The 26,966-nt window shown below is 39.4% G+C and overlaps 1 protein-coding gene across 1 annotated transcript in view; it reads left to right on the plus strand.

Moving 5' to 3' along the window:
- zgc:172282 (leucine-rich repeat and fibronectin type III domain-containing protein 1-like protein) overlaps nucleotides 1–25,990 on the plus strand; it is a 46,546-nt gene extending 20,556 nt beyond the window's left edge. Inside the window, exon 7 of the mRNA XM_028573977.1 lies at nucleotides 25,333–25,990. Coding sequence (XP_028429778.1) covers nucleotides 25,333–25,990 — 658 coding nt within the window. The remainder of the gene's footprint in view (nucleotides 1–25,332) is intronic.
- Nucleotides 25,991–26,966: the final 976 nt, after the last annotated feature.

Below are 26,966 nucleotides of genomic sequence, written 5' to 3' on the forward strand. Positions count from 1 at the left end.
CACACACACACACACACACACACACACACACACACACACACACACACACACACACGCACACACGCACCAAGAGTTATATTGAACCTTAGAGGACACACACCTGGACAGAGTGCTGCCAATGGGAAATAATCAAAAGTGAAACAGCTGCTAAGTAAGTGTTCACTTTTTCCTCTGCACTTGAATCTCAATGGTATCTGTATATCCTTGTCTTGTGTTTGTGTCCTATGTTTATGTGGTGATATGTGGCTTTGTCCAGGATTACTGTCAGTAAAATTAAAAAAAATAAAATATATATGGGTTTTCTCTGGGTGAAAATGAATGAAGAAGAAGTCTGGATGTTTGTAAACAAAGGGGCTATGATGCACTTCTATCCCAGAACTGGCTTTCTGAGCAAATGATGGGCTGTCTGGGGATCCAACAACTCTTTTGTTTTGTGTTCCTTTGGAAAAAAAGTACGGTGACTTTTTGTTTTGTTTCATGGATTAGAATAAATAACTTAAGAGAGTGTAATGCCAAGTCAGGGTCTGAGCTAGCTGTCCCGATTATGGAAAAGAGACTGTCAGTCAGCTGAGTGTGATGTAGATGGAAGTAAAGTAAGTGCAGCTTTTATTTCCAAATTATCAGTCGGAGAGTGACAACATAAAAGTGCATGTAACCCTAATTAGCCGACAAATTAAAACATGATGCAGTCCTACTAGGTTACAAATGTAAATATTTTTTGTTGTTGTAAAAACAACAAACAAGCAGTTTGTGATTCAAAATTAAAAGCAGTTGTGATTCATTATTAATTAGGAAGTGACTAAATATATATTGAAATCCGCACCATTGGGTTGGTTATGTGCGACTGTGGCATGGCAACATCGCTCAGTCAGTCAGCAACGTTGGTCCAAAGTAAAATATCTCAACAACTTCTGGATAGATTGACATGAAATGTTGTACAGACATTCTCAAGAGGATGCATCCTACTGACTTTGGTGAACCCCCGACCTTTCATTTAGCACCACCAGAAGGTTAGCTGTTTTAGTGAAATATCTCAACACATACAGTAAGGGATGCATTGCCATGGAATTTGGTACAGACATCCATGTAACCCTCAGGATGAATTGTAATAACTTTTGTAACAATCTGCTGCCACCATTAGATCAAAATAAAACAGATATGACATATATTTATGACCAAATATGGCATTCCCATCATCCCCAGCTGAACTTTGTATGTTGTGCTAATTATCATATGGTAGCACGGTAACACTTTAAACTAAGATACATTGGATAAACATCACACCTGCTAAACATCAGCATATTAGCATCGTCACTGCAAGCATGTTAGCAATGTACCTCAGTGTGGAAAAAAAAGACATTCGAGCTTGTATGAGGTTATTTATAACACAGTATCACGTCTTTATTAGTTTAGACTTTCATGGTACACTATATTTTCTTTTTTATCAAATGATATAGCGACACTGTGGTGCTATGGTGGGGGATAACAACCACCGGTCTCATTCTGTTTCAACCGCACTGCACATTACCCTCTATTTTGGAAATGAACATTGAAAATGAAGCTGAGTAAAAATGAGTGCTGTACCACATACAGTATGTTACCTCCTATGTTACAAGTTGTCATCAGTTTTGGTGTTTAGGAAAATCCTCGGCACCTCTAACAATAGTCAAGCAGATGAGAACTAACGCACAACCATTAATTACAAGCTACAGATTTTGCATGATGACTCCATAAATGTTTTAGCTACTCTTTATTTAAAGGCAGACTGTATTTTACCACATCAGCATCAGCAAAGGATTAACAGGGCGGGCAATCTTTATGTCAGAGGCTGCTCGATTTTGACTGTGTTGATTCAAAGCTAAGCATTTTATGTGTCTCTCATGTCCTGTCCTCTCTCACTGTCCTTCATGTCTGTCTGCGACCTTCTTCCTATGTCACACACTGTCACTTCTACTTTGTCTATAAATCTCTCTACCTCATCTCTGTTTTATGTCTGCCTCTTCGCTTTTACAAAGCAGGAAGCTACAGTAATGACCAGCTCTTAAATAATCACCACACACACAGCACACACCTCAACTCACTGTTATTGAGGAACACATGGAAAAGGTGTGAGGGCATATTATGAGGTTCATAAAAAATTAGATGGAGAGAACAAGGGCAGATAGGGGTGAGGATAGAGGCATTAGACTGAGGAGAATAATCACAACCTGCCAACTCCTTACTGCACCGCTTGTGCTCATAATTTACGTGTGAATGTGTGTTTTGTTTATTTCTATGTCAGCGTGCAACCAAATAACGGCCAATCTTGCTTATTGTCTGTGTACATGCATAAGTTCCTGTGCCTTGCATTTTATGTATGAGTGTGCATATAATGACAGGTGCCATATTTATTAATTATGTAAAGGCTGGTGTGTGTGTTTGTATGTGTGTGTGTGTGTGTGTGTGTGTGTGTGTAGGTCTTTGGTGTTGTCTGTGTGGATACATTTTGGTTTATTAGTGTTATTGCGTTTGCTGACACTGCGTTTGCATAAGCCAAGTAGATCATTTGCAAGTACTGTATGTGTGAGCTTGTAAACATGTAACCGAGCCAGCTCCCTTCAGTGCAAAACATCAGTATTAATTTAATGTTTTTCCCTGCTTGAAATATTCAGCCAGATGGATAACTGAGTCTCCCTTTCTCCTTCATGTTATTACTTCATACTCTAGGTTTCTCCTCTTCAACTACTTGTCTATTCTTTCTCTGCACATCTTTGCAGTGTATCTCCGTCTTCTCTGTACTACTTTATTCATGTTTTTTTCCCTCTCATGCATAGTAACAGGAAGTTAATGCTTGTGAATTCATTCTGTTTTAATGCAAGCATTACAAATCCGAGCAGGGATGGATAACCCAAATAAGACCTTCGTATTTTCCCGGTATCAGGTTCTGTAGAAAGCTTTGAAACATTACATTTTCTGTACACGGTAACAGCTAAGCAGCTAATTCAAGCCACTGTCCTAAAACCATCCAGAAATATACATTTTTAGTTCCACAGTTTATCACACCTTACAGTTAAAGCTATATAGCTAAATAGATTGTGTATTGTATTTTAAGTGGGCCTCAGCTCAGGGACCTTACTCAGCACATAAGGAACACATTCGATTAAAACTTAATATTTTCCTGGCCAGGGACCGCAGATGTACTGTAAATTGGCTATATAGCAAACTCTGGCTCAACGGCTGTGTTGGCCCCTGTTAAACTAATTGAGAAAGCAAAATAGGAAGTTATATGTTTTTCATTTAGCACCAGCAATACATTAAAACTGAAGGGTTTAGCAGGCCTGGTCTTACAGTCTTCTGCTTGACTGTATTGAACTGAAAACATGTTTTTCTTGAGCCCCTAAAACCTCCAGCGTGTATAACTTGTCATTGAACTCAAAGTCTATCCCAGCCCTTACAAGACTCTTAAGCCATTAACAAGCATCAGCCTCAGCCCCACTCTCTCCCCCTATGGCCCACTTAGATGGATGTAAAATTAGGCTTTAATCCTCCAGCTGAACTAAATACATGCTCCCCAGTGTCAACACCGCTCATTCCATAATGTTTCATTTCTCTCTCTCTCTCTCTCTCTCTCTCTCTCTCTCTCTCTCTCTTCTACGTTTATGTTCCCTCTATTCCACTTCTACTCATCTATGATAGATGTACTAAATTACATGGCCTCCACTGTCAACACTGGACTTTAAATGAATATAATATCCTCTCTTTTGGTTGTAAGGCAATGGACGGTTTGTGGATCGATAGTTTTGATAAATGGGAGGAAATCTGGCTGTGGCTTTTGAAAATCTAAACTATTACAGCTGGTTTAGGAGCTAACTGGTTAAGTGTCTGTGTGTGTATGTGCATGCATGTGCCAGATTGACTTACAGACAAGCAGAGACAAACAGGCAGTATTACTTGGTTTAATCAGCTGTGAGCTGGTTGAGATATACGAAACATTTTCGCAGTGGATGCCCTGTGGTCACTGTCCAACAGTACAAAGAAGCTATTTGATTATGCTTTACTCAGATTACTGTTATCACTCTTCACATTATTTAGCATTATTGTGTCAGTGTTGCACATTTCTATCATGCATTCTATCACGCCAGAAGGCAAAATTGCCAAATTATAAAAGATGAGAGACGCAGTTGCAATTGCTTCAAAAAGAAAAATACCAGCACCTTGCCGCGTGCTATCTTATTTGCATGCAACTCCCATTTTGTTCTTCATCTTGTGCGTTTCAAGGTCACAAAAATAGCAACATGTCGTACCGCTGATTGTGACAGTGTGAAAAAAGAGCCTGCAAAGTGAATTGGACATGCAGAGGGAGACAGAAACAGGTGGAGATGGCTAGACAGAGAAAAACACAGAGCAGTGCTTCAATGTTAGTTACAATTGTGGCATTCAATGTGTTATCTGTTATCTCACATACACAGTATCGTTTCAATATATTATAAGGATATACAATTTCACTATGGTGTTTTTTAAACTATTGTTTTCCATCCCCTGTAACACTGCAGATTCAAAATCCAAACTTCTATTCAAACAATCAACAGCAACAACAAGCTTGCATGGAACAAGACAGCCAACATCATGTGGTGATATGAACGAGAGAGTTTGCGCTCTATAAAGGTGACTACACAACGAGCCGATAATAGGCTGTCGGACAGTCTGGCGAGGTCAGTGACTCAAGTCGGTTTGGTGTGTTCCGTGCCGTCGTCCGTCCGAGGGGCCGTCATTTTGGCTGATTTGACATGTATAATAAGCGGGGTGGGGTGGGCACTGCCGTCAGTCGAACTCAAATGACCCATCTGAATGGTAGAGTGCTAACCCGGAAACGGGAAGCAGAATGAGCGTGACTAGAGTCTCTCAAAATCTGACAAAAATCTTTTAAACTTACCTTTGTCGATCTGAAATGAAGACAGATTCAGCAACTGCATGGCCTATATCTCACTTAACATGTTTTCAAAAACACGTCTTGGTGAACTATTTTAGTACAATATGAGATCGTATTCTGAACAAGCCGCCATGACAGTCTGTCTTTGAATTTCCAGAGAAAACAGACCCATGTGACGTGTTCGTCCAATCAGCTGCCGGTTTTCATTTTTAGGCGACAATACAGATTATGGAGACGTATTACGTCTCGTCACTTTGGTGTGTTCCAAGGCACTTTTTTGACCAACTTGGGGAGACTGATCAGCCCAACTGCCTTTTCTGCCGAGGGTCGGCCGTCTGTTCGGTGTGTCTTAAGATCTGAGATGGAATTAGAGAGGACGATTTAAAATAATGAGCTTCTGGCCTAGGAGTTTTATTACTTAGAATCAAAATAAACAAATAAAATGGTGAGAGTTAAAGCTGTAGGCTTTTGGCCAAATAGACAACCATGTTGACTTGAGCTTGGCGTAAGCTGCACGGAAATTGTGTCAGAAAATGTATTCCCATACTGAGGCAGCACCTGTTGACAAGTATTTTTATACATCCCTGGACATCAACGCTCTGCATTTAGCAGTATTTCTCTCTCTTTCAAAAACAATTTCCATACAAAGTTTATGATTTATTGTTGTTTATTTAATATAACTATGTGATTGAGTTCTTCCTGCCAGCCCAGTACTGATGGCCTTATTCATTAACGTTTCTAAAACAGCATGCAAAGTAGAAATGTTCATAATCAGTGCACATAAAAGTAATGTGACTATAACCACTTTCTGATCTAAAAAAACACAAGAGTCCAGCATTGGATTACAAAGCCTTTGAATTGAAAGTGGTGAGTCACTAAAGGTCCAAAGGGGAGCACCGCAGGACAGCTTTTAAAGTCAGTCTCTTAATCAATCTGTAATATTGAACAGAATGTAGCATATATAATTTGTACAGCATACCCAAATGTTAGATGTTTGGAAAGTTTAATGTTTTATGTTACAGAAGTAAGGGCTCCCAGTTATGTAATTACACAAACGTAAACACTAACTTGCAGCTAGATTAAAGAAATCACAGTAGCCAACACTGTTGTGTAGACAATTGGCTTGTTATGGCGGACAGATAACAGTGATTGTGATTAATTAGTTTTAAGACGCATAATGCATATTTATGCATTAAGTGAATATTTATTGTATCAATTTTTTATATTCTACTGTATGTGTATTGCTTTCGAACTGTTAAATAAGACCGTTAACTAAAAATAATTCATCTTCAGCACTATGGACAGCGCTGTTGAGAAGCTCTCGTGACTGAACTCGTACTGTTTTTGGAATCATTAGTAGAACTTTAACAGCATTTGTACAAATGCTCAGAGATAACACTCGAAATGGAGCCCCGATTTTTTAAGATATTTATCTCAGTGACATTTTGCCTTTGATAATATTTTGATAATTTTTTGGCCCTAATCAGGGATGGAACTTTTGGAATGAATGCCTATGTTCCCGGAAATAGCCTGGTCCCAAATAGCTAGCTGTTAGCAAATGATGTGTATGCTCCAGCAATGCTATGGGGCACAACTATGTCATGGCAGGTGTATTGCACAGGACCCAAGGAAGTTTGGACAGGCACTGCACTAGTTGTAAACAAAATGCCTCTTGTGACTCCAGTCACCCGCTAATAGTTCCCCAAAAAAGGATCTTGTCAGGTTCATTGTCCCATTCAGCACTAATTGTTTGGCCTGCTGAACATTTTGTTTGATAAATTATTTCTCTCTGCTTGTCTGTGGAATGACATATGAGACTGGGACAAAGATGAAGAGAGATAAGAGAAGAGGTTCTGTTCATAATTCAGTGCAGGCAGAACGACAGATAAGCCAGAGTGCACATTATAATCCACTGCAGGTCTATACAGACTGCTGGTAGTTTACTTTTGTGTCTCTTCAGAAATTGACTCAGTGCTTATGGAAATCGACTGACAAAAACACACATTGACAGCCAGCAAAACACTGTTACATTACAGATAAATTACTGTAAATAACCAGCAACAACGCTCGCCAAGGCACCCCCACATTACAAATAGATTGAACAAAGTGCTCAGAGTACAATAATAACACCAACAATCATGTGCAACCTCCACACACCCACCCAGGCTCAGCTGCTGTGCTGTTTGCTTTATACATACATTATGTATATTCACAGCTGCATTCACCTTATTGATTTTGAAATGTTACATTGTTTCTCCCAGGGTGAATGCCCCTGGACTCCCTTACCATGGTTTTGTAGCAGTCTCTGCTGCTGCTCTGAAACCCAAACAGCATCCCTGCCAGTGACTGTACATTTGGCTATAATCAAGATTCAAGACTGAGAGAAAAATCTCCCCTTGCTGGAGCTCTCTTCAAGGGCAGTGTCGGAAAGCCATTTTCCTACTCATGCTAATGTGGCCTCTGAATCTACTGTATTGATACCAAAGCTGCTCTTTGAACTATGGACTGTGTGTTTGTGTGTGTGTGTGTGTGTGTGTGTGTGTGTGTGTGTGTGTCAGTGTGTCTGTGTGTGTGTGTGTGTGTGTGTGTGTGTGTGTGTTTTCGCTGGAGACAGCTGAAGGAGGGATTAGGTTTTGACTGTGCTGTGTGTGTTTAAATCCCTAACAGAGCAAGCTGACCTCAGGGCGGATGGAGAGAAATGAGTTCATCCTCAAGATACACAGCCACTCTCCTTAAAACACACACACACACACACACACACACACACACACACACACACACACACACACACACACACACACACACACACACACACACACACACACACACACACACACACTTCTCAGTCTCTCTCTCTCTCTCTCTCATACACACAAACACACAGTTTGGTTGAATAATGGCCCAGTGAGTGGTGTGCCTATGGGGAAAGCTGTCAGTTTAATTGAATCCTGTATTCTCCATTCTCCCTGCCTGCTAATTGATTCTGTCAGGGTCTTCTGCTTGACAAAGAGACTGACATTTCCCCCCTGCTTGGTTATGACTGCCACAGTGTGAGTGACTGTGTGTATGTTTTTTTGTCCATGCACATTATTTACTTATAGCTACAGGAACCTGTTTGAGTGTCTAACGAAGTGTTTTAAACACATAACTAATTTAGGAGGACATGACAGTCCAGATGGTGTGTGTGTGTGTGTGTGTGTGTGTGTGTGTGTGCGCGCGCACACGTGTGTGTTTGTATGGGCCTATGCTATGTACTCATGTTTAGATAGGCACATATCACTTTTACACATTTTGTTTATGACTGAATGGGAAATCATTCAGTCCTCACAGATATATGAATGTAGGGTTTTATAGTGTGTCAGTATGTTAATGTTATGCAAACAAATGACTGAACACTCAATATATGATCACATCACAACACATGGAACAATCAAACAATCTCCTAAAAGATATGAGTTGGCTCAAGCTTACTAACTGATCCAATTACTAGACCACCTTCATCATACTTATTGTTGCTATGTTGGACCACTTGCAGGCAACAATATGATAACGTCTATATAGTTTAACACCACCAATCTACAAGATTAGAACACAAAAGTTAAATTCCATGCTTAGCCGTGATTGGTGCATTTAAGCACCAATCACAGCAAAGCATGGACCTTTACTAAGCAGTGCTTAGGACAGGTCAGTTGCTCATTCATAATAAAGTGTTAATCTAAATGTCTTGATGAAAATGTTTAAAGCACGATAGCTCGGAGGTTTGCTTTATAGTTCCCACCACAAGTATTTAAAACATAGGAAAAGGACAAAAGGCCAAAGCTATCAATGAAAAAGTATTGTGACACAGTTATTTCAAAATCGTATTTTGACACAGTTACTTCAAAATCTGTTCTTGTTCTAAAAATATGTTGTTTTTTTGCTCTTTGTCTGGCTGTCTATCATTATGGCCAGGGGAGCATTTTACCAAGGTGTCAACAGCACCTATATCGTTTTTATTTCATTACACGTCAGCAGTTGATGTATTGCATTCACTTCAGTCCAGACACTCCAGGCCCTCTTTGTTGCCCTTTCAAATGATGTGAGATTGGCAGTGGAGAAAACACACACACACACACACACACACACACACACACAAACACACACACACACACACAGGTTAAAGAATTGCTGCAATTTTTGTTGAGATACGTCTTCAGAAATCGTTCAGTATTATTTCATTTAAGAGTTTATTATAGGATTGAAGTAAAGACAAGGACTTCATCAACTTTGAATTTATCTTCAACCAAGGACCAGGATTATTTCTTGGCATATCAAAGAAGAGAGAGAAGGGATAATTCACTTAATTTATGAACTGGGCATGCATGGATCCAACTTTTTCTTTCCCTATACTGATTATGACACTAAAACTCACCGCGTACTGTTTTAAAACCAGTGCCCAGATATAAAGTCTGTAAACATCACTGCGTGGAACTTCTTGTAATCATTTTTATGTAAGATAACATGAGACCATAGATTGCTGCAGCCCTAAAAAAAAAATTGAGTTGGCTACTTGCCGTGACTGAATTAATGTAACCGATGGCAGCAAACTTGTATAATGACATTGACAAAGAAACTGTCCTATTATGGCCGATACCCGTTCCACTTAATAAGGTCAATACTGGCTCCAATAGCATTTTGAAGCACCTTTACTATTTCAGCTGTTCGAGCTTCATTATTTAAGAAGGTGCTTTTCACTGAGATTCTTGTGTGGATGGTGCTAATTCAGAACACTACTGTAGCATGTTATAGTGATGTTTGGTACAGTATAATATAATGCTTTATAAAATTATATATATTATTACATATAATAACATATTTACTCCATGGTTTGTGCTTTCTATAGAAATATGAACACATACAGGAAATAGCAGGATGTAGGGTCAGTGAGCATCATGCATTGCAAATTTAAGGTTAGTAAGTGACTGTTTAACAAAGTAAAAAGGCACAGGTCACAGCACACATATTAAAAATAACCAACCACTTATGTTTAATTGATAGTCAGCCAATTTGACTATCTCTCAGCCTTATTCCTGCATAGCAACTTGTCAATGTCTATCGTGTGCCATCCTGTCTATTTGTTTTTTCAGTTTCAGTCAGGCAGACTATCTTTCTCTGTTTGACTGTGAATGACTGTCGATAGACACAACTAATCTCACAATAATCTCTGCCCAGATTATCTTTTCCTGTTGGAATGCAAGGCAGCACAGAGGGAGAAAGGAAAAGAGAGAGAGAGAGATTAGAGTAACGGGTTCAATAACTTATCCAGTTCAGAAAGACATGTTTTATGAAACAATGGCAGCTTCAACAGTTTGACAGGTATTTAACTTTGATTAAGATGTCCTCAGATTGGCTCATTGTGCTGCGTCAGAAAGAGTGTTACAGCTTGTTATAAGAAAAAGCACTATCATTTGAACAGCTGCATTTACGGAGTCATTGTATCAAACATCAGTGTGAGTGTATTGTTTAATTAGAGCTCTTGCTTCTACAACTATTTTATCAAAGCTAAGTCCCTGCTGTCACAAAAGTGTTTGAAATCATAAAATTTTACGGTACATTAAATTTACTCTGTGATTTTAATTCTGATCTTTGACAATACCAGCACAAATCAAGAGCCAAAGCTGACTGGTTATGAATAAAATCAAAAAGAGACAAAATAACTTTAATGTTCAAATAAATTGATAAAGAAATGGGTAAAATATTGATACAATACAGGAAACTGTGGAATGCATTAATGAAGTCTAAATTAATTCTAAGGTAATTACATGTACTGTTCCCATGTCAGGATTTTCCTCGGGGCTGTGGCCTCATTTATTTTACCCTCACTATGCAAAACCATGGGTATCCAATTAAAACACTTACGGATATTTCCAGATTTCTGATTGGCTGAGCTAGTTCTTCTACCAATATCCAATCAATCTGAATGTGCATATTGAGAGTGAAATAATCTAGGTCTTATCTGAGGAAGGTCTCACCTGAAGAACATGACCTGAGGTTGTAAACTTTAAATATCAACGTGTTTGTGCTACACTGTTCTCAGGTCAGGATTAAACACGCTCGGGGTCAACAGTTATAGTGTGATGTTACAAAAAAGGTACACACTAAAGTACAGTATTAATATAAAAGATGACATGATGTCATGTATTTATCCCGCAAAGGCAATCCATTGTCCCCAAATGTGGGGGTAGGTCACAATGTTAAGTCAGAGAGCATTACTGTAGAGCAGCAGGAGCAGAGGAGATTTCTCTCTTCTCATGTGACATTATTTTCTATATTCAAACAAAAGGGTTAGGAAATATTCCACTCTATTTACTGTGCAGTACAGTTTTTTTTTCTGCAGTCCCAATGTGATTACAGCCCCTATTTAAATGGCCCTTTTTTCTGGGAGCAGCATGGATAAAAAGACCACCTGCTGAAGTGTCCTTTATCTAGACCCTTCCAACCGTACCAGGCTAATACTGTAGCTGACCATGAACTCTGATCTCTGTATGGTGGGAAGACATGTGGAGAGGCATTTTCCCAACAGCGATCAATACATGTCTCATTATCAGCCATAGAGGAGCAATGGAGTAGTTTAAAAGAGCAGTACAATATAATGTATGGGAAACTGCATTATTACAAGTATTATAAAGAATGTTTGGGATAATAAAAGTCAGAAGTTTGACACACACAAGCAAAGTTAGAGATAGTCTGAATAAACTGAAAGCAGAGGTGAATTGAAAAATGAAATAGATCTCAAATAAAATCATGCATGTAACTGTTTATGAGACAAGAGCAAAGTTTCTGCCATCAATTGCAAATGTATATTTAGATGGATGAAGCAAAGTAGTATTTTATCACATTCAACCCTTATGTTTATTTATATCAATGTAATCTGTCATAATATTATTCGAAAGGTCCTTCCTGAGTATTAACTCAGTAAATTACTTTTGTGTTTTCTCATAAAGGACTATATTTCTTTTCAAACAGGGTTAAGCCATAGGTACATCCTATATAGTTGTATTATTACAACAGATTAATTCTATATTTATCTCATCTAGGACGTCTGCTAACAAAGGGCTACGGTTTGCGCACTGCAATATACAAAATGTTTAAGCTAAATGTTAAATCTTGGCTTGTGGTTATAGACAATAGTAACACTGGGGATTACCGCTGACTTCATCTCATATAGGTTATCCTCTACCCTCTGACTCAATAAGAGTGAAGGTGCATGCATCTCTCAGTATTGAATCATGTGTCTACCAGAGATTAGTATTGATTTCTTTTATCTTTAAAGGCAAAGTGTTAATAGTGAAGATTAGCTTTGTTCTAGCAGAAAACATAGTGACAGCACCTGTGCTTATTGCAGTCGTTTTAGAGCACATTGTAGACAGCTTTTGGAGATTCAATGTAACTTCAGTTATAGAGAACCATTAAATCAACTGACCTACTTAAAAGCAGTGCTTACAAGTGTCATTTGTAGCCTGTCCCTGTCCCTCCATTGGGCTTATAAAAATGTATGTCAGCCAGCTCCAACCGCCACAAGAAAGACAGTTTCAGTCCACACTTACACAACCACTTGTCTTCCATTCCTTAATCACTTTGCATTGTGCATCCCACTAACAACCTGCCCCCTAAGGTCTGTTCCATATTGAGCAGCAAGATTTCATGTTCAACCTCTGTCCACCACAGAGGGATATAATTTCCCCTAGACTTACTGCACCTGTCAGTCATATTGACTTTCCTAGTGAAGAGAGAATGATACAGCTGTATGGCAGCTCTTAACTGTGCATGATTATGTGACTTATTGTAATTATCAACCACTCACTCTATGTATATCATTCTGGAAGTAAAGGGCTCACAGTGGTATTATTTGGGCAATGTGCTCAGCAGTAAAATAAAGCCACTTGACCTTTCATGCGCAAAAAGGGACAGAAGGGGCATTTATACTCAAATTTAAAGTTTTGAATGGAATTCAGGTATAGCAGTATGACTGATATTGTATTTACCATCAGAAAGAATACATTCACCAAAGCAAAGGCCTTTTTTTGGCAGACCTGTACATGGTCAATGAACAAAGAACTCTGCTTATTGCTGTGACACTGTTAAAATGCACTGCAGACATCTTAGTTGTGACAAGAAGGGTACCTGGAAGCATCAACCACAATCTATTAGGCTACTTATTCTACCATGAAACACAATGAGATAAAAAATGCTTTTCTTGTGAATACATAGAGAATACATTTTGGACCAAGCAGTCTCACTGGTCATGTTAAATTTATTTTCTACTAATATAAAACATGCCTGACTACAACAGATTTTTTTTTTTTTTTTACTTCAATTGCATTCAAGTGACATTGGACATGAGAGGTTGGCATCCCTACCAGGAGCCAAAAGACCTCAGCTGGCTACTCCGAAGGGAGAAGAGCAGATCTTAACTCCGAGCCCCTCTGGACTGGCTGGCTCCTCACTGTGTCACGCATAGCAAGCCCAGTCAGTGTGTGGATGAACCTTATTTTGGTTGCTTGAATCCATAATCATATTCCTTTGGTCACTACCCGAAGCTCACGGCCATGGGTGGTGGTCAAAATGAAAACTGATCGGTAAATAAAGATTTATGCATTGTGGCTGAACTCTCTGCCATCACAGTCCACCTGAATATATGCAGCTGCTTCATCTAACTGGCAGACCCTTTTTTGAAAGGGAACCAGAGCTCGACTCTGATACCGTCTAAAATTCAGTAGCAAAATGCTCCACTGCACACAGGAAATCTTTCTGTTAAGCAAAGGGAGGATATCATTTGCGAACAGAAATGCCATCATAATGTCACAGAACTGGACACTCTCAGACTTTATTTTCTATCCATGTCCCTTTGGTCACTGTGAAAAAAGACATAACGTCTCACCACAAAGTCAGCAATACTACATGCTCCCGGCCGACACATCTCGGAAGCCAGCAAGATAAAAAATAATCCCATTATAGTCTACACAAAAGATGATATGAATTTGTATTCCGCGTGTTTGTAGTAAGTCACAAAAGAAAAGTGACCACACTGCACTAATCAAATTGTAATATGTTTTAAAAATGAAGAGTGAACAAATTATCATCATTCATTATCAGTCATGTATTTTGTAGTCATGTTTAAATAGTATGCAATTAGGATGTGACATTTCCTGTTGCTTCTCATGAGACCACAAGTAATTTAATGATAAAATGTCACTTTGGCTTGTGTATAGAGGACAAAACATCTAAGTCTCTTAATCAGAATCAGTGAACATAGAGAATTTGATCAAGAGTAATGGCGATTATTCTGGCATTTCACATAAAGAGCACAACTACAATCTGCACTAGTACAGTATCCCAGATATGATGAGGCTGTTGGAATGTCCTGTTTCTGTCTTAGCAATCATAAAAATCATTTGATAGAATATAGATATATTAGGACTGTTGAAAGACAGACATTTCTGCACATTTAGCATTTGCCACCTCAACAAGCTTAGGACATGCTTGAGGTTCTAGATTACCCTATAATTATACACCTTGGCAGCTGAGTTGTGTACACACTGGAACCGGTCCAGGGCTTTGCTGGATACCCACGGACAAGACTCTATTGCTGTAATCCAGACCGGAGGAGATGAAGGCATCGATGAGGGTCTCTGCAACAGAGTCTGTGAGTGATGACGGGAGTCTTGAGATGTTTTTAAGATGGTAGAAAGCATATCTGGTTATGAAATTCAGTCAAAACAAGATATTATTCTCCAGTGAGTGTCCCAAGCCTGCCTCTGGTTAACTAGATTTTATGTTTAGGTTCTTCCACCATTATCTTGTTACTGCTATCCTCTTAACATCCTTGTTAGGGAGTGTGTGTCAGCGTTTTGCAATTATAGTGCTGAAGTCAGCAGAGGACTCCGATTGGCACTTGCTCCTAAGACTTGTGATGAGCTGTCTGGTTTTCGCCTGTCTTTCAAATGGGAAATCACAGAGATGTTGGCTTGTTGTTAACAACTCTGGGGAAGCGAGTGAGTGACTTGTATGCTCTGTTGTGTGTCATACACTGTACGTACAGATTTGTCCTTTATCCCTTCAGTAACATTAGCAAATAGCAAAGCAAGAGATTTCCCAGCAAAATTCAAATTGAGCTACACAAAAAATATTGGCACTAAAGATTTAAATATTGAAACCATCTTTAAAACTCAGTTTCCATTTTGAAATCATAAGCTGGAACACACTCTAATCCACACTGGACACAAAGTCATTTGCAAAAGAAGGATTCTGTGAATAATGTTGCATTGTTTTTCATCAACCCCGACTTAATCGATAATACTCCTCTTCTGAAAAACATAAAGAAAATACTAAATTGATTTAAAAAGGACATGTGGAGTGCAAAACAAATAAGCAGGCATCCTCCAATGTATGGATCTATAATTTGGATTTTGTTTTCATCATTCTCTGCTCTTCATAATTGATCTACCTTGATATTGGCTCACACTCTATAGGTTCAGTCCAGGGGACAGCTGGAGTTCACGCTCATCAATGCAGCTTCTTGAATTATGGCTAAAAATGTACAGTAATGAATATTTGTTCTTTTTTTTCAAGGTTGCCCTGTTTCTTTTATTATCATAATAATTGTATAAAAAGGAACTATGTGCCAGAATCACATTAGCTCGTTATGATTTTGACTCCAGATATTCCAACTCACTCACTGAAAACAACAAAAAAGAACGAAAGCAAGGTAACATTTATCCTTGACACCATCTCTCTCTCTCTCTCTCTGTATGTATGTATGTATGTATGTATGTACTTGAAAAAGATTTTTTACTTCAATAGAAATCCAGGGCAGAACATTCGAGATTGATGGCCTTGTAAAAACATGTTGAAGAACTAACTTGCTGTTTTGTCCATGTAGGACAGAGGACAGAGGGAGGCAAAGCAGAAGTAGTAGGAGGTAAAGGAGAACAGTTAAAGGGTGCAAAATGGAAGAAAGTGTTTGAGTAAGCAGGAGACAAACCCATATGATATATAGCTTAATTATCCACAATGTAGGATACAGTATTAAAAAATAGTTATATCATGTAATCATGCACAAACTGAATTTGACTTGACTTTAAGCACATTATTGGGACCATCTCTGAGGAAAGCTAGGTGAAATTTTGATAGAGCAAGAGGGAAGACATTGAAGATTTCAACATGCTTTTCATTTATTTGGCAAAAAAAGGACGTGTATTGCCATCTACAGGAACTTATGTGCCTTTTTAGCACACGAAGATGGAAATATTGCAGAATATCAATTGAAATAACTTGCATTTATCAAACTGCCAACTTCAGTGTAGCTCTTACAAAAATTGTATCCTTTAAAAGAAAAAGAGAGGAACTCTTAAAGCTCCGTTTTTTGAATAAGTCAGAATACGTTAAACATTAAAAGAAGTTATTTCTTTTTTGTATAGTTCTGTCAGGTCCATAAAGTCAAGAACACACATGACAATAAAAATTATTTAGGAAATTTTTATTGAATAATTGCATTTCAGCTAATAAATTCTGAATTAAATTTTGGCGGTATGGCTCTGTTCAGGGAGTCCTCTGACCTTTCATGAGCACCATGAAATAGCAGAGAGTCAGAGGTCAGCAGCAGCATTAGGGAACGCTCACACAGTTTAGGACTGTGTGAGCTGAACTATTCCCCCACATGAACAGAGCAGCAACGATGACATAGAAGCAAATGCCACGTCACACACGACCAGGAGGAGCTGGGGAGGTGGCGGGCGGCAGAGAAGCGAGCAGCAAGCAGGCAGGAACAAACTGAATCTGCTTTAAATAGGGCGCCCTGTTTGAGTGTAGCCATTGAGCAGCGAGGGGTGTTGACCAGCTGATGGGCTAATCCAGATCAGCTGATGCAGCTCAGCTGGAGCAGATCAGCTGATGAGACCGTGTTGATGGCCAATAGCGTTAGCAGCGTCTTGACTACCTGGCCTGCCAGAACTGACGCTGATGCTCAATTTCTTTAAAAATAAAAAGGAAACTTGTTTTCGGGAGAATACAATTACTCCAGGCTGAGTTTTCCTAGTAACCTTACCAAAAAGGCTCAGGATGCTGCAAATGTTGGTATAATATGAAAATGGCTGGTTGATTTAAGACAAAAAAATAATAATTTATTGAATGAATCAAATTTGAACCTATGTGTCAGTGGCTTGTTGATCTTTACATTGTTAGTTAATTTCCTATCCTGGGCTGGGACACACATTCATACGGTTTCATAAAGTACTTATTGGACTTTAACTTATCATTGCACTTACAATAACGAGCGTAGCTGTCCTCAATTTAGGTCATCGTGTCATCTCATCTCCGGTTTTTCGCGTAAGTCACGGGGGGAACTGAGCAGCCCCGCCCGCTGCAGAGAGCTGACAGGAAACAGCAGCAGCTTTCAGCGACTTTAGACTGAAAAAACCTTTACAGCGTACATTGATGTTAAAATGTATAGCCTACAGGTTGGCAGGACGGTCTGAAATGTTTTGCATGGACTTTCGCTGTACGTTTTGTTGGTAACTGTCTATGTCCAAATCTCTTCTTTCGCGCAAAAGGGAAACACACTGTCTGAGGTCACATATGGGCATGAGGCTACATTGCGCATGCGTCGAACCGTGCGACGCACACACGCCCCGAACCAAGACAAGCGAACAGAACGGTTCGGATGTTTTTTTCATGAACTGTGCCACCCCTATTGGCAATCAATCATTCTTTTTAAATGTATAGGTGTTAGACTTGAATTAGCTATAAATCTTGTGTGATGTCAAGGAATAAGATTTTTGTTTTATAGGCAGGTGACAGTTTCTTGCTTAATAAAAGAAAGTGGACTCACACACTTATTTATATAAATCAAATTACACCCATATCAAATGGATGAATATAAATTATAAAGACAGAGAGGGAGAAAAATGGAAGATGTTGGGAGAAATTAAGCAGGAGAGGACTGGGAAAGATGGAAAGAGAACGGGACAGGGAGGCTTCCAAATGGAAAAAAAAAACTGAGTTAAGGGGAATAAAGGAGGGAGGAAAATTATAATATGCAGATTGTACGGAGAGAACGAGAGAGAGGGACTGTGGCAAACCACAGCTAGAGTTGAAATGGAATAGATCCAGCTGCTCAGAGAAACCCTAAAAATACTGACTCAGTTCCCCAGGGGAAGATGAAGGGTGACAGCACATCTTTTAAGAGGGGGCAACAGTACCGGGCCCTCAGCTCACAAGGTCCCCAAGGGGAAGTCAACACAGAATGGTTATTTATTTGGCACTTATTTTCATAATTAGAGCTTGGAACATCAGATTTGAAGCTCTGAAAGTAATTTTATTAAATGTTCATGTTTTCAATAATGGATTATTTCAATAAATAATATCACCGCAATGCCCTGTGATGGTTTAAGAATAGAGCTGGGCGATATGGAGAAAATCCAATATCCCAATATTTTTTTCCAAATACCTCAATATCGATATTGTGGCGATATTGTAGGGTTGACAATTGGTGCTTTCACAAAATATGCACACAATGCGATTTTTGATAAATAATCATCAGTTATGTTGATATAATAACTTTGTGGGTAAAGACAAATAATGGAACAGCTAGAACAGTCTGGTGTGTTCAGAAAATGACATCACTCTACTGTAATGCAGCCTTTAAAACCAGGAAAAGACAACACTTGTGTCATATCAGGATATTACGATATCCAAAATTAAACAAGATATCTAGCATCATATATTAATATAATATCGATATATTGCCCAGCCCTATTTGAGAAATCCCGTTTTGTGAGTTGAAGTTTAATGTAGGTTCACGCATCCATCCATCCACCCATGTCCACATTTTGTGTCATATTTTGCAGTTTGTCTAGCAGGACGGACAGGGTGTGTGTGCTGCAGGGACTTTGCTGTCAACCCTTTGCCCTCCTCTACTCTGTTCTGCCTGCACTGGAGGAATAATTGGCACATTAAATTATTTATAACAGCCGGGGCACATTATCATAAAAATTCATTCAACGTTTTGCTTAGATCAACAGTCAGAACTCAGGGATCCGGATGTGACTTCATGCTATCTTGTGTGTGTGTGTGTGTGTGTGTGTGTGTATGCATTTTGAGTGCCCAAGGGCTGATTGATGGACAGTATTTACAAACAAAGCCTCCTCCCGTCAGTCAACATAACTGAATGCAGACAGCGTGAAAATGTCAGGGTCATGCACAGACACAGATGTGCACGTGAGTATACATAAGCGCAGTGGGCTAGCAAATGTCACTCATGAATATGCGCGCACACACACACACACACACACACACACACACACACACACACACACACACACACACACAGGACTCAGCAGTGCAATGCCCTTCGTCACTCTGCTATTGTTACAAGTGCCTCCAACAAACCTGTCACTGTTTTCGCCTGAGACAAGACAATGACATGCAAATAAAGTAGAGCTGCTGATAACAGGTATCTTAGCATCTATTAATGCCTTTGGCAACAGACAGCAAGGCCTTCTTCAGCCTCGGACTGACTACACCTCTGCTGTAAAGACACTACGGCAGCTCCTAATCCAGTGTTAATGTATGTGAGTTACATCAACAACTATACCCTCAATAGTTCAGAGACGGTATCTACCTACCTACACAGTATAGCCTATTATTTGGTTTGGTGGGTGTAGTTGTGAAAGAAAGTATGCAAATGCTCTTCTATTGCATCTATTGCATTGCAGTTAGATGGTGAAAAGCGCACTTAAGTTGTGCTTTGGGGCAAATAGGAGGAATAACCTGGGGAAATGACAGCAATCTAGACAGTAATTACTAGTCTTCGATTGCAGTGATGTTGAAATCAGAAATGGGAGAGAGACATCGACAGGCACAAACAATTTTTTCGGAACCAGATCAAACCCGAAAAATATGCAGAGATGGCAACATTACCATAGCTATTCAGTATTCAGGATGATGCATGTGCTGTGACAGATTGATCTCTGTCACAGCACAGGGGGAGAATGCCTTGCTCCCCACTTCCAACTGGTCACTGTGAAATGTCATTGGGCTCTCAGTGGAGGTTAAAAATAGTCACAGTTGAATTTTGGGTGCAATTTGTATTAATGGGTATTAACACCAGAGACAACTTAGTAAATGTCATTAATATTTCAGTAATTGTAAGTATGTTGAAGTCATTGGGTTGAAGTTGGGTTTAAATGAAATCGAGAAATACATTAAGAAAGGGAGCTGAAGAATAATGTAAACATGTATTGACCAGCATTTCAAATGGTAAAATGTGGAAACATGCCCAGCGAAAAGTGTGCAAGTGATGTGATTAGTAAGGTAGAGTCACTGTAAACACCATAATCACACATTTGGAAGTAGAAATGTATCAATGCACCAGCTAAAGGTGGAGAAGAAGCTAGCTAAGGTAAAAAATGTATATCAACAATATGAAAATTGTTAAAAACAATATAAACAAGTGTGCAAGCTCAAGAGCAACCACAGTGTCAACATACGTGAGTAACCCACTTTGCTCTTAATCACATTATTTTAAACAACTTTTATGGCATTTATATACTACTTTAGTGGATGTATTGAATTATGGGTATGTTTTGTCTAGCTCATCATATTTGTATGAAGGTATTAAACAGTGTGCTTTGTGCTATTTTAAGGGGTTACTCTTACCGATATCCAGGAGCTTTCATTGTATTGAATTCCTATAGTTGTCCTAAGAACAGTTGCATTTTCCATTTGCAGCCTGCAGTCACATAATAGAAGCGTTTACAGTTCACTTGTGTGCAATGCATATTTCAAAGAGTATATGACTTACGTTTTTTAAAAAAACAATGCATTTTAGGAGTATTTTCTGTCAATTGTTTAGGTCATCTGTTTTGGCATCATGTGAGATGTTCTTCTGATGTTCTGAGAGATCCTTGTTAAAAAAAACAAAAATAAATGGGGGAAAAGGGGATTATTTTGAGTTATCAGTTTATGCCATCATTTTAACACATTGACCAGGCAATTGTCATGCTTGCAGTATTTTTCTGCATGTGTACATAGAGCCAGATCACATGGCGTGTGCAAATCTGTGCAATCCAAACAGTAAGATAGTTTATCTGTTTGTGTATTTGAGTCTTGCAGTTTTTTAGCTGTGTGTGGGTGCACGTCCATGTGTACGTGTGTGCCTGTGGGTGTGAGGATAAACCGAGGAGTGACTGTTGCTCTGTTTGTGTGGTGTGTGCGTGTGTGTGTTTGTGTGTGTGCGTGTGTGTGTGTGTGTGAGTGTATGTGTGTGTGAGAAAGCAGAAGAATCCTACAAACCATTAGTTTTGCTCAGTAGCTCTGTGTCTCTTTGAATCTGAATCGTGGAGGAAAGGAATCCATTAAGCTGTTTAACTCTGCCTGGTTGTGTGTGAGTGGGTGTCTGTCCGTGGTTGAACCCATTAACTGAATAAATCATCCAGTATGATTGTGGTGTCAATTGGGCTTGCTGAACCATTTCTGCTTTGCCCAGCAGTCCTTTTCCTTAAAAAAAATAAAAAAATAAAATAAAATCATGACACACTTGCACAAGACCCCAAACTGGATTTTATTAAATCTAATTGAAGTTGCTGCGATCATTTTGCATCTTGCAACAGCGGAAGGGGGTGAATAAGAATACTGTCCCTCGAGTGGAAGGCCCAGGTTTATTCTCCTTTCTTAGCAAACACTCCTTCATTCCTCAAAGGTTGTTCTGTAACTTACCCTTTTTGAATATATGCTGGGTTAAATAAAAAATAGGAAATATGCATGTAGTTATATGCATTAAATCGTTCCATTTTGTTCAGAACATGTAATCCTTCAAGTTTAACAAGGCAGATGGTGGTGGTATAACATCCCCCCCAAGAATTCCCTCCACCTCATCCCACCCACCAACTCACTTCTCAGTTCATGTGCAGCTGCCTTTTAGCAAAGCCACAGGGCAATAGCAGTTTCCTGGTTTGATTCCTATTAAGAACAGAGCACTTACAGGCTGGGGGACACACCAAGGTATTTTCCACGCTGATTTCCACCAGAATTGCCTCTCTTGACAATAAGATGATTTTAAGATAAATGTAAAACAAAGATAAATATAACATAAATTTGTATTTGGAGGCGACGCTGATGGTTGGTAAAGATTATCTGGGTAGTGTGAAGGGGTTCACTGATTCAGTCTCACCCACTCTGGTTGGATTAGATTAATCCGTGCTGCTTCAGAGATAACATAATTGATATTTATGACCTGGCATCTGATCAAGTCCAGTGTTGTGTGGGGTTTACAGGTTTATGCCAAGAGTAGAGACTCCAAGCCAATGTGAGCAAGGTGAAGAGGTGAGGTGGGTACCGATGAATTCACTACGGATGTTAATGATTAACTGTTTAACCATGAACATTTTAATGGGTTCTTCCTTGGCCCATGCCACATCCTTCGACCACGTTTCATGGTAATTGGGCAAGTAGTTTTTCCGTAACCCTGCTGCTGACAACACACAAAAAAAACAACCCCAAAACATAACCTTCTTGGTGGAGGTAATCATGCATCCTTAGACATGACAAGGGATTATTCCACAGCAATTCCCTTAAATAAAGTCACAGACTTCCCGACTCCCTTTCCGTATGTTTCTGTGCCCACAGAAGGATGTAACTGTGATATTTTCTCCAATGTAGCTTAGGCATTATGAAATACAATAAAACAAATAAACAGGACAAAGAGCTCTTTAAAACAAAGTCAATATACAGCAAATCACGACAGTGGAAAATGTCAAAGAATATAGCAAATTATTATGGAGCGCCTTCATTAGGACAAAAAAACACCTTACACTACCCCATCTGGCAGATTCACACTTTTTTAGGGGTTGGCAGTGGGATCCCATCATTTGTGATTTTTTCATATTAAAGGAATTGCACCAAAGCATGAAAGTTGTACCATTATATGCTGATTCCAACATTCAAATTTACTTAAAAAAAAAAATGGTTTTTACCTTAAACTGTTTAATTACTAACTGTACGAATATTGTGAAAATTGATACACAGTTAGCATCAGAGGTTATACAGTCACATGTTGAAAGTTGCTCCCTCTGTCTCCATGACAATGTAATGAGAATCAGTCACGACTTTCACACAACGTGTTTTGAGTCAGATGATTTAGTTCTAAAGGACACTGTTACACACCTCACTTTGCATTGTGACAATAACAGCTCATGTTTTCAGAAACGACAACAACTCACGCAATAAGATACTTGTTAAAATGGAAAACAGCGTGTCAGACTGCAGATATCGGATTAGAGGCCCACGTGTGCTTTGTGGGTTTCACTGAAGGACAGATTTCCCTGAAGTTTCTACCCTAATAAACTATGATTTAGTTTGTCTCACTGCAAAGATGAGAAGAGAGACAAACAGCCACGGTATCATTTTGTTCAAACACAGTTAGACTGTCTGTAGTATTTTGAAGTTTAATAAGGTGAACGGAGGCACTGTTTTCTATGACTACATTGTTTTATTTTTTTCCCTTTCAAAACCCCTTTTGAAATTGCTTAGGGAAAAGTTAGTCCAGCTCTGATCTCAAATCATGCTGTTGCCCTTCGGCAAGACATCAGGGCATTTAAAGTGTCTTGGTTTGATTCCTGTTAAGAACCCAGTCCTGGGGATCCTTTCACACTAGACTCCACAGGCACACAAGGTCACACACAGAAACCTACAGAGCTATCTGCCAAGATATACTTCCTGCTGATGGTTCAATGCCATTGATGAGCTTGGCACTGAGACTAGCCTAGCCAATACCCAGCTGCCCACTGGCTTCCATAAACACACGCACAAACACACACACCAGCCTCCCAGCAGTTCTATTTGACTCTGACTATATTGCATAGCCTGTCTGTCTCTGTGCAGAGGTAGAAATGAGGAGAGATGGGCACAGGCCAAAAGACTTAGAGTACATAGGGGAAATGTGAATGAAGCAGAAGGGAAATATGATTTAGATAAAATGTAGAAATGACATATGGGTGTTTGACAATTCCACAAGTTACATTGAAGACCCCTAGAGAAAGCAAAACGACAAAGTAGAGAGAAAAAGAGAGAAAAGAGCAAAACTAAGATAAGCATAGAAAAAACATTGCTCCTGTTTACCTGGGTGGTGGATTCCCCCCAGGAAAGCATACTGCCAAGGAAAAACTACAGTTACGGTATTTACCTCTGGAAAGACCGAGATAGAAGTTGACAATGGTAAGAATCAGGAATGCGTTTAATCAGAGAATGATTTCTGAAGCTGTAGGGGATGGACCTGTGTGAGTGTTTGTCAGATCGTAGGCTTATGAATTCTAACTCTGTGGGGAAATAAGAAAGATGAGGTGGCTGTTGTGCCACAGGCGGCACCGCATGGAAATATATGATGATGGTGCATGTGTCACCGCTGCAGCTTTCATATAATAGCACACAACAGAATACAGGGAAGCAATACAAGCAGATGTAATCATTAGTCATTCTGGGAAAGAAGTTTTTTGTTATGTGATCGTGTGTTGCTTGTTTGATTGGTACAGTGTGGTGGTGAATGGGCAGACATAGTTGGACGGAGCAGGTTTGTGTTGGCAGGTATTTTGGCTGTTCTAGGAGAGCAGCCCCACAGTGCAATGTCATTGAGAGCACTGTTGCAAGATACTGACGGAGAAGCAGTATGGCCATTATGTTGCCAGCCAAATTATTTAACAGTCACACAATTACATATTTAAAGATTAACTTTACACCCCCTGGAAATCTTGTCTTTGCTGACCTCCAGTGGTTTACCTTCTGACCTTGCTGCTGTGAAGTACAGATGGACTCCAGGGTCCCTGTAACATCAGTCCAGATACATTTGTAAAGGTGTTAATGCATTTGTGTGTACATATCTCACTTTAGGTAACTTGTGTTACAATCCTTTTACCTTTTCTATGGCTGATTAAAAACTAATACATTGTCCATCTTTGCTGGTAATGATTTATTTTATGGAAGGGTGAACTGTGTAATTTGGGATACATTTTATAGAAAACATATTTTTTATAATTTACTAAAAGGAAATCTCCTAACCAAACCAAGTGCATTTGTAATTTACGATAGTTTTATTTTTTCGAGCTATATGTTGAATTGTATGCTTGCCTATTGACAAATTTTACATTTTTGCATATTCAGCTAATCCAGTGGACAATGACTAGAGTTCAAGACTGTAGGTCATGGTAGCAATTAATGTGAATTAATTAGTATTAATCAAGTGTATCAGTTAAATGGTGTCTTTAATACAAAATTATATTTCCCAAAAACTTCTTGAAGACAATTACAAACTTTTTTCATAACTTATAGACCGATGACAAAAGTTAACAAATTGCCTGGCACTAATATTGTTTATTATGTCTTTGCTTTGGCAGGATGATTCCATCCAGCAGCAATGACTTCCTGGTTCGGGACCTCGCAGCTGGGCGCAACTACGATCTTTGTGTCCTGGCCGTGTTTGATGATGTCATCACATCACTGACTGCAACACGTCCTTTGGGCTGTCTGTCATTCACCACAGACACGGAGTTCAGCCAGTGCCAAGCACTGCACAGCCACTTCCTGGGTGGCACTATGATCATCATCATTGGAGGGATTATTGTTGCTTCTGTGCTGGTTTTTATTATCATCTTAATGATACGATACAAGGTTTACAGCCACCAAGGGGCAGGCAATGGAAAAGCAGCCATTGCGGCGACTGCGCCAAGACCGCAGAGCAACGGACAAGGAGGAGGCGGACAGGTCCAAGTCCTCCCTCACTCTGCCTCAAAAATGCCTGACAGTCAGGACGACCAAGCGCTAGCGCCGTCCAAGGCCATGTCGCCTAGCAACACTCTGAAAGACACTGTGGCATTGGTCGAGGAGGCGAGCAGTGGACGCAGCATAATGACAAGGACTGACTCCTTGGCCAATGAGGAGTTGATCTCGCCCACCAAAGCCCGCTTCTCCTCCAGGGTGGCTATTGAGATGAAAAGCAGGCCACCATCTGTCGCCAAAGAGCCCACCTCCCCCAAGGAACTGGCAGGTAGTTAAGAGACAGATTGGGAAATAGACATAGAGGAGGCAAGCAACAGAGCAAGGAGGAATCATTTCAGAGAGGTGGAACGAAGTTGATAGAGAAAGAGCAGGGAATCACCAAGAAGGGAGGGCAAACAAAAAAATACAGTCTAACAGAAAGAGATGGAGAATGAGATATAGATGTGCAATCAAGAGTGTAAAATTGAGTGAGATAATAACGAAGAGTGGAACAGTGAGAAACTGAGTGAGTGTGAATGAGAGAATGAATAACTGAGATGCCCTCATGCACTGGGAAGATATTAAGAGAGACAGAGGGGGAAACACGAGTTCTGTCTGTAGAGCTGAAGTAGCATCTGAAGTCAAAAGTTGTTGACAAATCAGATCAAGATGCCATTCGCTCTGTATATTAAGGTTTTATTATAATTTTTTTTTGGGGGACAAGAAATCTTGAATTAACCTCACTATAGTGTAGGAGAATTAACCTATTACCTCAAATCTTCCAAAATTATTTTTTTTTTCTGCTCTTGCCAATTGCCAAGCTTCAATTATGAGCAATGGGATATTCACGGTAGAAAGGTAAAACCATTTGTTTAAGAAACTACTGAATTTATTTTGTTTGCTAAAGTGAGTTGTACACAAGCAGCAACTTCAAGGGCTGAAAAGAGAAGCTAATGCGGAAGTGCCTTAAACATGCATTCTATCTAATTTTTGGCAGGGGCGAATCCACTGGCTCGAAAAATAATTCTGATTGCATAGAAGTCTATTTGGAATGACTAATTCTCACTTGAATATATAACCTCAATAAACATTTTCATAATGAGGTTATGGTCTCAATTGCTAGTTTCAAGTCTTCAATACAGTATGATGTTCATTTTGTAAATTACGGTCCCATTTATTTTAAAATAGAGATAAGAGCAGGGGATGCTTTAGAGCGTGGCTACACGCTGACCTGTCAGTCACAATAGAGGCTTAGCAATGCGTATCCATGGCA

The sequence above is a fragment of the Perca flavescens genome, chromosome 3, assembly GCF_004354835.1.
Source record: "Perca flavescens isolate YP-PL-M2 chromosome 3, PFLA_1.0, whole genome shotgun sequence".
Taxonomy (NCBI): domain Eukaryota; kingdom Metazoa; phylum Chordata; class Actinopteri; order Perciformes; family Percidae; genus Perca; species Perca flavescens.